This window comes from Seriola lalandi, unplaced genomic scaffold, assembly GCF_002814215.2.
Source record: "Seriola lalandi dorsalis isolate HSWRI2012SDOR001 ecotype SW California unplaced genomic scaffold, Sedor1 jcf7180002054040, whole genome shotgun sequence".
Classification (NCBI taxonomy): Eukaryota; Metazoa; Chordata; class Actinopteri; order Carangiformes; family Carangidae; genus Seriola; species Seriola lalandi.
In genome coordinates, this window is record NW_019524593.1 from 117,673 (window position 1) to 132,292 (window position 14,620).

The 14,620-nt window shown below is 41.8% G+C and overlaps 1 protein-coding gene across 10 annotated transcripts in view; it reads right to left on the reverse strand.

Moving 5' to 3' along the window:
* The window catches only part of baz2ba (bromodomain adjacent to zinc finger domain, 2Ba), a 67,214-nt gene that overhangs the window by 3,380 nt on the left and 49,214 nt on the right, over nt 1–14,620 (reverse strand). For 2 of the 10 annotated variants that reach the window (XM_087173072.1, XM_087173069.1), the window contains exons 13-33: nt 14,044–14,145; nt 13,199–13,421; nt 12,538–12,630; nt 11,377–11,438; nt 11,008–11,073; nt 10,262–10,327; nt 9,922–9,966; nt 9,563–9,595; nt 7,588–7,653; nt 7,064–7,204; nt 6,209–6,463; nt 5,188–5,411; nt 4,651–4,725; nt 4,334–4,565; nt 4,178–4,240; nt 3,439–3,583; nt 2,259–3,079; nt 1,876–2,128; nt 1,464–1,619; nt 1,027–1,187; nt 574–902 (exon numbers count right to left, since the gene is read on the reverse strand). In XM_087173072.1, coding sequence (XP_087029198.1) covers nt 574–902; nt 1,027–1,187; nt 1,464–1,619; nt 1,876–2,128; nt 2,259–3,079; nt 3,439–3,583; nt 4,178–4,240; nt 4,334–4,565; nt 4,651–4,725; nt 5,188–5,411; nt 6,209–6,463; nt 7,064–7,204; nt 7,588–7,653; nt 9,563–9,595; nt 9,922–9,966; nt 10,262–10,327; nt 11,008–11,073; nt 11,377–11,438; nt 12,538–12,630; nt 13,199–13,421; nt 14,044–14,145 — 3,611 coding nt within the window. The remainder of the gene's footprint in view (nt 1–573; nt 903–1,026; nt 1,188–1,463; nt 1,620–1,875; nt 2,129–2,258; nt 3,080–3,438; nt 3,584–4,177; nt 4,241–4,333; nt 4,566–4,650; nt 4,726–5,187; nt 5,412–6,208; nt 6,464–7,063; nt 7,205–7,587; nt 7,654–9,562; nt 9,596–9,921; nt 9,967–10,261; nt 10,328–11,007; nt 11,074–11,376; nt 11,439–12,537; nt 12,631–13,198; nt 13,422–14,043; nt 14,146–14,620) is intronic. The other 8 variants (XM_087173078.1, XM_087173070.1, XM_087173075.1 and 5 more) reach the window with 8 other exon arrangements.

Below are 14,620 nucleotides of genomic sequence, written 5' to 3' on the forward strand. Positions count from 1 at the left end.
GAAACAAAAACGCACACATACGCGTGAATATGTGGGCGAATTTACGCACACACAAAGCAGTAAACTGTATCAGCTGAACCAGCCGCCAACGAGACAGCAGACCATAAAGAGCTCCAGCTGTGCAGAGACAGGCATGAGGATTTTGGGGGGTGTAGGGCGCTGGGGAGAGGTACACACTGATTTTGTCATGTTAAGGGGACGTTCATGCAGAAAGAGTGAAGGAGCAGAACCTGCGTAAGTATTCTGTATAGTGGGAGAGCCATGAGTGCAACCATAACCAAAGTTACTGATGCACAACACCATGCAGATGACTGCAGAAAAAAAAAATGCCAGTAAACAATGCCTGTACAGGAAATGAAATTAAGGGGAGCCCAACCCCCCTCTCACCCACCCTAAAAACTGCACAAGACCAAAGAAACAAAAAGAAAAATGCCACAAGCCACCACAAAAACCTGCTGTGAAAGCAGCATAGGCCCTCACTTTTTGAGTAATATGGGAAACAAAAAGCACACACAGAGAGAGGAAAGGGTCTTAGTGGGAGAGTGGGGAGCTTTGGTTGGAGAAATGACCTACCCTTCCCTGTCAGCACTAGTGGATGGGGCGGGGGCAGGGACAGTGACCGTACCCACATTATCCAGCCTGATCTGAATGGTGGTACCTAAGGGGCTCCTCAGGTACCTTCTCTCGATGTTGCGCTCCAGATCAGCCAGACGTGTCACTGCTATGTCCAGCGGGTTGTCCAGGTGACGCATCACCCCGCCCTTCTCCCCCCGCTCCTCAGGATGCTCCTTGGAGTCCTTGTCTCCTGCATTTGCCGACGCTGCCGTCGATTTTGTGGGGGGCTTGTGCTCGTAATACACCAGGTCCTCCCTCTCAGATTGAGGGTCCGGATACGTCCAGCCCTGGGAGAGGAAATCAGCTGTTCAGGCTTTTGGCCTCTCATCACACCCTTACACCCTTCCCTGCTTAAACATCATTTTTTTACACCACAAAATATGTATTTGTGCTCTTGTGTTAGCATTTTACCTTGACCTGCAGGCTGGCTGCGGTGACCTTCCTCTCCAGCTCCTCCACCTGCTGCAGCACGGCAATGTCCATCTCCATCGCCTGCTCCTCAACACACCAGCCTCGCACCGACTCCACACTGACCTGGCTCTCCTCCAGCTCACACAGCTCAATCATGGCCACTAGATGGAGGGCACGACAGGTTTAAGTCAGCCATGAACACACAGACTCATCCAGGCAGGTAAACACATGAGCAATGTAGCAATCATGTGATTCAGTCATAAATGATGCAGTGTTGCCAGTGTATTCAGGGATCAACACATAAATTTGAATGACAGCACACCGCATCAGTATGTATTACCGCAAAATAATCTACTTTCTAAATGCTCTCAATCTTGTTAATGAATCCAAGCTATATGCAGTGATTATGTGCTCAGAAGAAGTGCTGAGACACTTACCGTCTTTGTATTTGGTGCAGACCTGGGGGATGATCTCCATGTATTTCTGCATCTGCCTCTGGAGGCCCTTCTCTCTGATGCCTCGGCTGTGGAGAGCATTGACTAAAGCTCTCAGCTCCTCGATGTCAGAAACCCGCCACCACCCTGTCAGCAGCTCTGAAACAATGAGCACAAACAGGCATGTAAGCTCGGAGACACTGAACATACATCACTGTAAAAAGGTGCTTCATTCAGCTATGTTATACCCAAATGAAATTGCGTACAGCGGAGCAGAACGCTCCCTAATCCAATTATCTTGGATTATTCAGGCAAGTGAAATCTTTTCAGGCAGGTGAATTATTTTCAACTAAAAAATGAAGGTTGATCATGGTCTCTGCTGTAATTTCCCTTAGTGTTTTTTTTTGTCACTCACCCTCTGGGATGGGCCGAGGTGCCAGGTGGTCGAGGGATTTGGGCATTTCCAAGGCAGGAGAGGGCATGGATGAGGATTTCTCAATGCGAGGTAAAGGTGATTCACTCTTACTAGAGACACTTGCTGCTGTGTTGCCCTCCAGAGAATGACCTGGCATGGGGCTGGGGCTGCTGCACAGAGGCAGGCTGGGACTTATCATGCCACTGGGCCAGTTTCCGAAAGAAACTCCTAGCAATGAACCACCGGGCTTCACCTGGGGAGAAAAGAGGAAAAACAGAAGGGTGAGTGGGGGTGGAGTTCAAGGAGACAAAACAGAGAGTCACAGTTGAGGTGATCTGGTATGTAGCAAATATAACTGTCTGGCTTCCTGCCAGCGGCCTCACCTGCAGGGCCGATATTGGGTAGTTGAGGAGGCCAGCTGGGTGGTGTGGGCTGGCGGAGGCTGAGGCAGCAGAAGGGGTGAGAGGCAGGGCAGGGGATGGAGGTGGGGATCTGGGCCTGGCTGGGGTGGAGGATGCCTGAGGAGACACATGGGCTGCTCCTGGAGGAGGCGTGGTGATGGAAGAGAGGTCACAGGGGTTACGAGGCAGCAGACTGAACCAGTGGCCACTCCTCTCTGTCAGGACTCTGAGTAGCTGGTCGTTAGCTTGGAATGAGAGGTGTGGAGATGGAGCAGGGGATGAGGTTGGAGGAGTGTTCCCTGGGCTTTCACGTGGGGCTGGCAGGCACGGGACAGATAAAGAGGTTGAGGCTGGGAGAGGGATGTTTGTAGTGTCATTAGTGGTCACCATGGAGGGGGTTGTTGCTACTGCCGGCTCGGAGGTAATGTGGGTGGGGGAGGATGATGTTACTGAAGTTGAAGCATTAGGAGTGCCCAGGGGGCTGCCGTTTTGTCTCACATGGGGACTCTCCTTGTCCTCTGCCTTCACAGTTTCTTTGCCGACGTCCTTGTTGACGTCTCGGAGTGTACACAGTTTGGATACGCAGCCTGGTTGCTGGTAGAAGAGGGTCGGGGAGCTCCTTTTGTCCTCGTGCTCCTTCTCCTCCTCTTTCTGTTGCTCCAAACCTTGTGTTCGAATGGTCTGCCCATCAACGTTTGTGGGTTTCTCCTTCTCCAACTCGATCTCCTGAGGTTCCTCTTTGACCTTGACCTCCTCTGCTGCCCTCCTCCTCCTCTGTCGCTCCTCCTCCAGTTCCTCTGGTGCTGCAGGGAAATGAGAGAGCGAACTGTTGATGCATCTGAAAACGCTTCTACTGTGATACAACAACTGAGCAGATTATTCTACACTTGTTTCTGGGAGATAAGTAGAGTTGTGTTAGATTATTAGAGTTTACAGATGCAATCTCAAATTAGTCTTAAGAGAATTAAGATAAAGTAAAACATCATCAGCATATTTCATAGCGGCAAAAACAGCTGAACATGCATGTGAACAGATATATTTACGACATTTCTTTCTTCCTCTGATGAAATCTTTTACTGTCATTTTCTATTTTCCAAATATTTTTGTGAAGCATTTTAACATAAAAATTAATCAAACATTGTGTATACTGCGCTGTAAATACCTTCTCCGCTCTCCATGGCTTCGATGAAGACCCCTCCACAGTGGGGAAGTACCCAGTACCGGCGGCGGTAACGGTCCTGGCCATACATCATGGAGCGCAGAGAGTGGGAGATCTCAAACAGCTTTCTTCTGGTCTGATGATGTTGCTGCAATGATACAAAACATACTCTGTGACTTCTATACATTATTTATAGACCTTCAGGAAAACAAAAGACACTAACTAATGTCCTTCAGTAATGACCGTGATATATTGAGCATTACATGCTATGCTAATGAGGTAATTTATTAAGCTAATTAATGCCTTCATTAGCAACAGCCCTATGTTAGCGTACATGTTCATAAAATGTACAAAACACATGGTTGTTTTTAATAAACACTGCATATTAAAGCATTTAGAGGTTGTAGCTATTTTAAGAATTTATTTAGTTTTTCAAATAATTAAACATCTTCCAAAAACTAACATGATTATCAAAACTTCACAGCAACATACAGCCCAGCATAACCACCAGCAATGAAGGTGGGAAATAAAAAAAAAAACAGCAGTAAGACTCCACATTTCTTTGGTTTATCTCTTCATAGTTGCTCCCCCAAGAGACTTTCTTTTTATCGTGCTGTGTGTTCTGTTTTTAATCCCACGTTATCGGTGTCAACCAAGCATGAATTCATTATCTGATGAATTATAAATTTATGTGAATGGGTACTGACTTTGTCACAGCACTTGTACATTTTAAAGAACAAACCTTGGCTAGCTTCTCTATCTGCTTCTCCAGCTCCTCAATACTGGTGGCTTGGTCAACATCATCCTGACAGGGGCAAAAGAAATACATTGAATGTCTGCAAGCAACCCGACATGGTCAGTTTTGATCATGGCTCTATAGATGGATCAATCTCCCTACCTCATCGTAGGTCTCCACTTTTTTAACTTTCTTAATTTCTTCCTCCTCCTCATCCTCCTCCTCCTCTGCCTGATCGTCACTGTCGTCATCGTCGTCTTCATCATCTTCACTGTCTGCACCCAGTTTCCTCTTGCGTTTGGCAGCAGAGGATGGAGTCCCAACAGACTGGTTCTCCTCCACACCCATACTGGCCTCCCTCCTACCAGTACGTTTGGCATAAATGGTCCTGAGCCTGCATAAACACACACACACAGGTTAGTCTGATAGTCAGAGACAGAGATTAAAAGCAGTATTTTTAAGGATTAAAGAAAACTCACTTCTTCAGTTTTCCCTCCATAATGATCTTGTCCTTCCTCATGTTTGCCATCTGATCAAGGCTCTTGTCAATCTCACTGCAAGAGGAAATGCAATCCTGTCAGTTACAGTTGTGGCTATGTACATCTATGCTTTTGGTATTCTCAGAAAATAATAACAAATATATTTAATAAAAGATTAAAGCTCAAGGCAGCTGGCAGCTATCTGCAGCCTGAGTAAAAAGCTTAATAAGCTGGTATCCCAATGCACAAATTAATACTTGCATAATTTCCTTACAATCAAAAGGACTCTACTGCCAATTACTGCTCCCTATGGAAGCTTTATTAAACAGTTTCCACTGCATCAATAAAACATACCACTATTGGCTAATGAATAACTGAGTGAGTGTTAAGAAATATATCAGCACATACAGTGCATGATAGATTAATTTATTATTGTTGGCTTTCTAATTATGTGTTTTTGCATAACCATCCAACAATATATTACCGACACTCAACAGTTGAACAATCCCACTTTTCAGTTTCACCTGCTTCACCTACCTGATAACAGCCTTGCTGCAGGCCAGCTCATTAGCCAGGAAGCCCAGAATTGAGGCCTTCTGGGAAGGCGTGTGGGCCTGGAAGGCCTTAGTCTTCAGACTGAGGGCCAGAGGAGCCAGTTCTGTATTGGCACAATGGGCTCCCATGTACATCTGTAGCACCTCAGACACATTATCCCTGTTAATGCCAACATTGGTCAGATGGTCCCCCAGCATGGTTTTTGTCTGTAAAAGGAGGCGAGGAAGATGAGGACATAAAGTTGATGAACACTTCTTGATAAAAAGGAGTTGATTTGACTTCTAAGCTAGTTATTTGTAATTTTAGAATTACTAGTAATATGATATATATATATATATATATATATATATATACACTGTTACCCATTAAGTTGGAATAATTTTATTTTCAGACACAATCCTCTGTTTATTCCTATTTAAATGCATCAGTAATCACTTTTGACCAGGTGCAATGATTACATCATGTGTCCCAATTGCCCAGGTGAAATGAAATAAATCACATTGTCACAATCATTTCATGGAAAGAGGTAAAACATATTTTATTCCAACTTTATGAGCAACAGTGTGTATATATATATATATATATATACACATTAGCACTAAAATTAATATCAAATTATCAAATGTAAAAGTACTCATACTGAAGACTGGTTCCTATTAGATTAAATGAATGATTGGTGCATTAACCTTTTAGAGATATTTTAGTATTGTAAGTGCTTTAGTAGGTGCTAGGTCTACATACTTTATATGTGGATTCTTATTTTAAATTTAAGCAATGCATCATATTTACTAAGTTAATCATACATTTGGCATGTAAAACAATATATAACAATACTAATAAATAAACTTTTCGTATGAAGTCACTTCTGACCAAAATGATCAGAGAGAGCAATATATGCCATATTTCTGTCTCAGGTGTAATTCTCAAGATGGTTCCACTGGTTATACACATTAAATTATACACAAATACAATGCATAATGTAATCAACTTTGACCTAACTCACCTTGTGTCCAGGTGGCAAACCGGGATCACAGACTGCCAGAGAAAGCAGTTTGACGAGAAGGTCTTGGACGTGGCCCATGCTGTCCCCCACGTTGAGCAAGCCCTCCTGTAGCATGCCCAGGGTGGGCACATCCACATTCAAATCAAGCCCCAAAACCTTCCCGAAGCCTCGCAGGAACTGCATCAGCATCAGGCAGTCTGACACAGCACGTCCTGGCAGGATGAGTCCAGGAATCCGGGAGAAGTCAGGGAGAGGCTGGACAAAGGAGAGTGGGTTAAATAGGATTGTCAGCTGTTTTTGCTGTTGTTGTGTGTTACTATGAGATCAATAAATTAAATCTAATTTGGACAACAGAAAATTATGAGTTGAACAACAGAGGTAAATGGGAGAAAACCTGTCATTATATCACACATCTGTTGACTGTTATCAAGATGGTGCTTTCAAATTTATAGTAATGACTGCTAATTTTCTACATGATGCAGTACTCTTCTTTAGCCACTTGGGGGCACACACCTCCACACATAAAAAGGCTTGCTACCATGTAGTCTTATTGTAAGTACTGACCCTCAAGAAAATGTAATAATAATAATGATAATAATAAAAAAGAATAATGATGATAATAACTATTATTATTGTTATAATGGCAAGACAGGCATTTTGTGACTGTGCCAACCTACTGCCTTCTAATAACGTAAGATTTTGGAGAAAAATTGACTTTACATTACATTGTGTACGGACTACAATTTACATTGTTTTGTTTTTTTGTTTTGATCGTTTGTTTTTTTTTTGTTTTTTTCTTCTTGTGATCAACTTTAGACTCACAGCACTGACCGGACGGACTACTGTCTAAGCTACCTTGTGATCAGACAGACACATGTCTTCATTTGGCTTCTTCAGTTCCCTCGCTATCTCCAGCTCCAGCCTCCGTTGCTCCAGTTTACGCTCTTTGTTCAGGCGCTTCTCATCCCTTTTCTCCTGCCGCAAGCGCTCACGCTCCTAGAGAGTCCAAAATTCAAGGGAGCATTAGGGAAGCAAAGTGTGTGTGTGTGTGTGTGTGTGCATTTATGTGTGTATGTAAGTGTGTGTGTGTGTGTGTGTGTGTGTGTGTGTGTGTGTGTGAAACAGACAAGAAGGTTTACTTGACTTTGCTGAGCAGTATTAGAATTCAGCCTAATGCTGCTGTGCATTCAAAGGAAAAGTGCTTGAGGGCCAGAATCTTTTGACTTGGTAAGTGTGTAGAAAAAAAAAAATGAATGGATGGAAAGAACGCACAAAAAGGAAAGGAAGCGGGAATCCATCCAAGGAATAATGACTGAGGCTCTTTTTATGGAATGGACTGTATGTGTACTTCTGCATTTATTTGTGTGCATATGGACTACCTCTGCTTTCTTGCGAGCCTCAACAGCCTTCATCAGCATTACATGTTGCCTTCTCCTCTCCCTCTCCTAGAGTGGTAAAAAACACAGAGGCACATTAACAAGCACACATTGTACATACAGTCCTCAAGGTCGACTAAATTTAGTGTGCATTAATGCAAAATTGCGATGCACTAAATTCAATAGAGGCACCATACTTGAACAAACACAAAACGATGCTTCACATGTATGCACTTTCACATGTGTGGTGGAAGCATAAGTGAAGAGTACAGTAGTACAATGACAACCAAAAAGCAACACATAGATGCGATATAAAGTAGATGTGATGACAGGCTCAAAAAGAGAAGCAGCTGGAATCGGTGACGGCGCCTCTAAACTAAAGCTGACACAACAAAAGCAACAAAACGCTGGTTGCCAGAAATCTTCTGACATGCCACATTGGCCTTACGATCAAAATAATAAAATTCAATTACATGAGTCAATGCTAATGTTTATTTGACGCATCATTCTAATAATATTTGGTGAGGGGAACGACAAAGAGGACTGGATGGTAAAGAGTAGCTACAAACAGAGCAGTTCCACTTCAGTGGTTTTGGCAGCTTAAGTATTAGCACAGTATGTAACTGCTGAGGATGAGACATCTATGTTACACAGTCTACTGCAAAAGGGCACCGGAATCACCGGTGACTGACTATCATTTCATTTGATCTCTTTAGGTTTCCCGCTCCACCGTATCAGGCTGTCATTCCCTCTGTGATCCACCAGAAAGACACAATTGCCACTATTAGGGCTTGCCAAGGACATTTCCAGCACATAGGGACTAAAATGGGCTGTTTGTGAGGATCGTTTTGTCATTGTGATAAACAAAACAGGCTGGATGCCAAGCACTCTGCTGCAATATTTCTATGTTCTTATTGGTTTCATTTATCTACAAATAGAAAACTTCAAAAAGGACAAGTTCAAAAAGGACATGAAGCCTGTGGCATTCAGCTTTTTCTAGCTTTTTCAATTCATCAAAAATACTGAATATGTTAAAGGTTATTATGATAAGAAACTACAATACATCAAATGCAATACAATTGCACATGACAATCTTAAATACCAGGATTATTTCATCTATCTCAATTTGCCCCCCTTCATTGTGCTCCGAGTGAAGCTACAAAAAGGGGTTGAAGCAACAATCGGCTCAGAGTCCACTGTGAAACATATAGGCAGACCTTTAGATTCAGCTGCGACTGTGTATGAGTGAGAAGGGCTACAAGCAAGACAGCGAGGCCAAAATAAAATGCTACACGGAACCATATCTGTCCTCATGGTGGAACTGATTATATTGTTGTTCAACAGTCTATCAGGTTTATTTTCAAGCAAAGGTTGTGCTGTACCCTCATCAAACTTGGCGGAGGGCGATAATCTGCCAGGAAATCCCTCCACCATAAAGACAAAATGATTCTCAGTAGCTGTTTTCATTCTTTGTGCAGAGTACAGGAACAGTGAATGACAGAGAGGCTGGGATGGGGCAGGTTAAAGTCCAGCACTCTGTGGACTGCAGAACAGATGCACGGACGAACAGACACAAGCTCAATGTCTGGGCCGAAATCGTCAAGCACTCATGGGTAACACAGGCTACTCCAATACAACAGTTAGACAATGTATGTGATGGATGGAAACTCCTCGAGTGCACTTTCAGACAGTGAGTGTGGATTGGCTAGCAGTCTTTGCAATGCATTCTGAGTAGAAGGGGTAGGATGGGGGAGGGGGACAGAAGCTGCCTGGCCACCGTGACAGGGTCAGTTGTCCCTCAGGACGAGCAGATGGAGGCAGCATACTGACTCTTTTTCTCTTTTGTTGGTTTTGCTGGAAAGCCATGCAGAAGAATGTAGTATGACAGCAGCCAGTGCTACACTTAATGCATTGCTATGACAACCATAACACAACCAGTTACACGATGCAGGTGTTAGATGTACAAAAATAAACATACCCATACCATATCTAGTCTATGCCTCTCCAACTCCTGGCAGAGAGAGTTGGCAAAATATTAAGGAACAGAAGTAATATCCAATACCAATAAGCATGGGGTTCAATAAAGAGAAATACTAAAGACTTTCATTATATAGATGTTTGGTCATTAACTACATTTATATAAAGTCACACATGCCTGTATTTAAATGTATGTAGAAGCACATATATTCACACAGAAACACACGCTCACACACTCTCACACACACACACACACACACACACACACCTGCAAATTCTTACTGAAGTTTGAGATAAATGGTTTTATTCAGCACTAACTACTACGTTCAAAGGCCTGAGGAAGTTGTAGTGAATGCCTACCTGGTGTTTGAGAATTTCCGCCTGCTGTCTCCTCAACTCTTTCTCCTTGAAGGCAAGAAAGAGAAGATGAGGGAAAAATCAATATTCTTCCATAGTTCCAATATCATCACAAAATCACCACAAACTGATGGAATTTCAGCCCATTTCAAAAGGCTGCTCTAATTTTATTGCGCGGCTACTTCTTAAGTGGAAAAAGACTCACATTACCGTCACTGTATGGCACATACAGTGATTCAGGTTTTTTATTTCAGCAAAAAGGGATCCATGCTACATTTGTGTGAATATAAAACTGACTGTAATTTTACATGTGGGGAGTTTCATAGAAAAAATTGAAACATACCTTTATCCGTTTCTCAGCCTCCAATATTTTGGCATTGGCGGCTTCTTCCTTCTTTTTCCGTTTGGCCTATGAATAAAGATTAAAGTCAAGAATCACAGAGACAGACATATCAATCAGTCTTGGGTGAGGACTTTGCTGCACTTTAACTGATTGTTTGCAGTTTTCTGGTTTGAGCGAAGATTTCATGCTCCTGAATGCCAGTCAAATTTGTAAAACACAGCGAATGAATAATGTATCTCTTTAACACGTAATTGTGAAAATGTTGAAGCCTCCCGTTAAGAGTGGCTTGCCAACCGTGTCAACTCAAAATTGATTTAGTCCTGCTAAAACACTTTGAAGCTCCAACAGTATAATTGTGTGCGCCTGCGTATGTGTGGATGTGTGTGTGGATGTGAATGCATCTTGGCATGTGTGTTTGTGTGTGTGGAAAACAGCACCTTTTTTTTTCCCTCGACCCACTTATGCTAAACTGTTACTGTTGTCTGATGAAAAAAAGACTTTTCTGTCCAATTTAAATAAGGTCTGAAGAGGCAGCAACAGCCATTTTAATATTCAACAGCCGTCAACCAAGACCAATTTAGCATTAGTTCCATGTGGAATTATGCCTAAGAAGACGCAACTCCCTCCAATGCATGCTGCTGTTCAGTAATGAGCTTTAGGAAGATTAAAACACTATAGACTGAGGGGTTGTAACTATCCAGGAATGTTCTGCTTAATCAGAGGTGCTGTTGGATCAAATTCTGTACCTCCAAAATTTGCTGCGCCCTGAGTTCCTTCTCCATCCGAATCTGCTGAATACGCTTGATCTTTTCCTGTGGAAAAAAAAAAAAAAAAAACTTAATCTCTCAATATTTTAGACACTGGAAAACACCCTTCGATAAAATCACTTTCTAACCACTCTATTCCAATTGGGATATGCGAAAAAAAAAAAAAAAAACACAACAAAAAGTTTAGCACTAGAGGTAATGGCGGTAATTGAAAAGCAAGCTTTAAAGCATCACAAAATAACCATTCAGCATTTTGTGCGGTGCAGACAGGGACTACATGAGTCAGGACACTTAGATAAGGAGAAAGGGAAGAAAAACATTTGTCAGCACACTGTAGAGAAGACCAACCTGCTGCTTGAGAATCTTGATCTGCTCTTTCTGCTTCCTTCTCTCCTCTGCCGCCATGATAGCTGCAAGAGTTAAGTCAGTATTATATTAAAAGTCTGCAAAAATGACCCCCAAAGCGGGGCTACCAACTGCATTCATATCTGAGAGAATTGCAGTGGTTGAGCTTTATTTATTCAGGAGGTCTCACTGAGATAAGGATGTGTTTTACACGAGAGGCCCAGAAATTCAGAGCACCAGATCATAACTGAGGTGACTCAGTCACACAAAACAATCACACACAAAGTTCATTAGTTCATTAGAAGTTCATTAGAAGAATTAGTGACTCTAACCAGAAAGATGAGTTTAACCATAATAAAAATACAGTAATAATCAAAACAACTTATCTAGTAGTGTTATCGTCATCAATATCAAAAGCTTTAGACAGATCAACAAAGAGTATCACAATGTTTATTTTTATTAGTCATCCACAAGTGTAGCTGCAGCAGGTATTGCACTATGACCTGGTCTTAACCTTGATTCTTATGACTGGAGGATATTATTAAACTATATGAAGGCACCGACATGCGAGCTGATCAGTGATTGTGGGATTTTTAGACAGACAGGACAGATTAGATATAAGCAGATAGCTTTTAGGTCACCAGTGTCACTAAATTTATACAGTGGATGTGAGATCATTTTCATATTCTAGCAGCTGTAAAAGTTTAATTAAAAACATGTAGAAGTTATGTTGAAAGCACAGCATCACATCAAAATTGTCTCTGCTTTAAATGTATTGGTGCATTATACATTTCAGAATATATAACATGCCTGCTTCTAGTTCTGAGTGTACGTGATTGCTAAGTAAACAGTCTTGAGATTTTGATCTGATGTTTTTTTTTTTTTTTAGCTTTGACATCGCGTGTAGGAATTTAAAAAATGTATAAGCATAACGTTTGAAACCGGCAGCGGAGCAGCAATAAAGATTAGGGCAGAAAGAAGATTAAAGCTTGTGCTTTAAAGTGATGAAAATAAATTTATACATACAAACAAAGGCCCTGCTGTCTTTATACTACACACATTTAGATCAAAGTGGTTTGAAGTGGCCAACTGACCAACCCAATAACCCCCACCGCTATCTCCATGTTCTTGTTAACAACACAAAAAAACAAAACAAGAGTTTACCTTGCTGCTTCCGAGCTTCTTTGGCTGCACGTGCCAGTGCCTGCTTTTCCAGTTTTCTCATCAGTTTCATCTGGGCGGCCTGTCGGGCTATTTCTGCACAGAACAGGAAGAAAGTCATCATCAGTGAGAAATTTCAGAAGAACACCTAAATGCTGCTGTAGCCTAATCTAGCACATTTCACTGAGCCCATGCTTTACCTTTCATAAAATTTAGACAAAATGTGAGAGAGATACTCAAAACCACTTTTCTTGATAAGGATTAATATATATTTAATTGTCCATTAACATTTTAAAATACTGAAATATATCTATTTTCATGAGGGTAGAACTGATCACCATGGGGTTTCAGGGCCATAAAAAATTATTTTAATTTGTAATAACACCATCGGCAATTATGTTATTATCAAAGCCAAACAAAAGCTCAGGAACATCAAAAGGACATGATAACAATGCTGATTCATCTCAAAAAGTATCTATATTACGACACAAGTAGGCAGAGGTAACACACAAGCATGACAACAAAAACAGACTTATCCATATACTATAAAAATATTTTAAACTGTAACTCCTTCCTTGGCTTTGGCAACCTGAATAATGGCTGGTTGATTAATGGCACACGCACTTATGACAAACATATTTCAGGGCTCATTTCCTCTGCTAACCTTGAGCCTCTAGTTTGCGCAGAAGTTTGACCTCACTGGGACTGGGGCCCTCGGGCGCCAGTGGATCGCCAACATTAGGGGGTCGTCCCTTCCTCCGTCGGGTACCTTTGGTACCTTCACCTGCTAATTGACGCTCTGAATTAGGGGGACGACCCCTACGACCTTCCATCGCCAAAATACGAGGAATGACCTCCTCTTCCTTCAACAGGCTCCACTGTAAACCCTTAGAGAGTTGAGGGAAGAAAAGTAGAGGTGGAGATATTGGGAAGGGTGTGGAGAGATGTAACAGTGAGCAACTTGTTGAGGTACATCATTTCATATGACTACGGAAGAATTTAATAATTTGCTAACTGGACTCTGACTCGTGTATTCAACAGTGATTCAAATAAGATCTTCTTTTTTAAAATGATAAATCATTATATTTTCTATAATACATAGTAAGAAGCTGGCTAAACAGTATGTTAAATAAGAATTGCTCATTTAATAATCTATCTGTGTTCATCTAGTTTCTCTGGCCCCTCAGAAATGCATGTATCTATTTTTAAGTATTTTCTCTGTTCTGTTTCCAATAATGCACACATATATATTTTCTAATATATTTCTTTGTATCACAGACACATAACATGGCATATATCATTGGTCACCTGTGGAAGTAATGTCAGCTGATTATTACATTTCTCCATGCACAGTGAGAGAGCTATGAACTAGGACTACTGAGGGTTTTGGTTGATTCCTATCCATGCCCTGATAGTGACTGCTGCATGAAGCTTTGCCTGCCACTAGATGAAAAGATGAACAGGGATCAGGGAGAGAGAGAGAGAGAGAGAGAGATGAAAGGCAGTCACCTGGGGTCCTTCTCTGGCTTCATAGAAGTCACCAACCCTTATCTTTGCACTGAAGCTAAAATTATCACGCGTGATGCCACTTATTCCATTTCTGGATAGATACTACAGAAGAGAAAATAATAATGGCGTTGGTTTAGGCAGAAAAAAAATTGCGAAATTAGCGACATTGAAAAGCAACTGGGAGGCACTAGATTGAAGGGAGTCTAAGGTTACAGTGTGCATCTGTGCAGTGCTACTAATCATTATAAAAGCCGGGGGACAAAAAAAGAGCAAGAGCTCTCAGGAGAGAAAAACGGTTCTGACCTTGGGGTGCACAATTCAGGCCCTTTCTTATTTATCTGTGGCATTGCTAGGCCTTTTACTGCCTACTGACTGACTAGCAGTGAGTGAATGTTACTGAGTATCCATTTTTTTGTTCACACTACTACAGTCAAAGGCAGTTTTTACAATCAGTGTGGTTGAGCTTTTGATGAAACAAACAACAAAGATTATACACTATAATATACTGTACAAATGGGGCCGAAGCTGTGCATCCCAACACTAAACATTAATCATATTTTGAGGGGGGGAGTAAGAG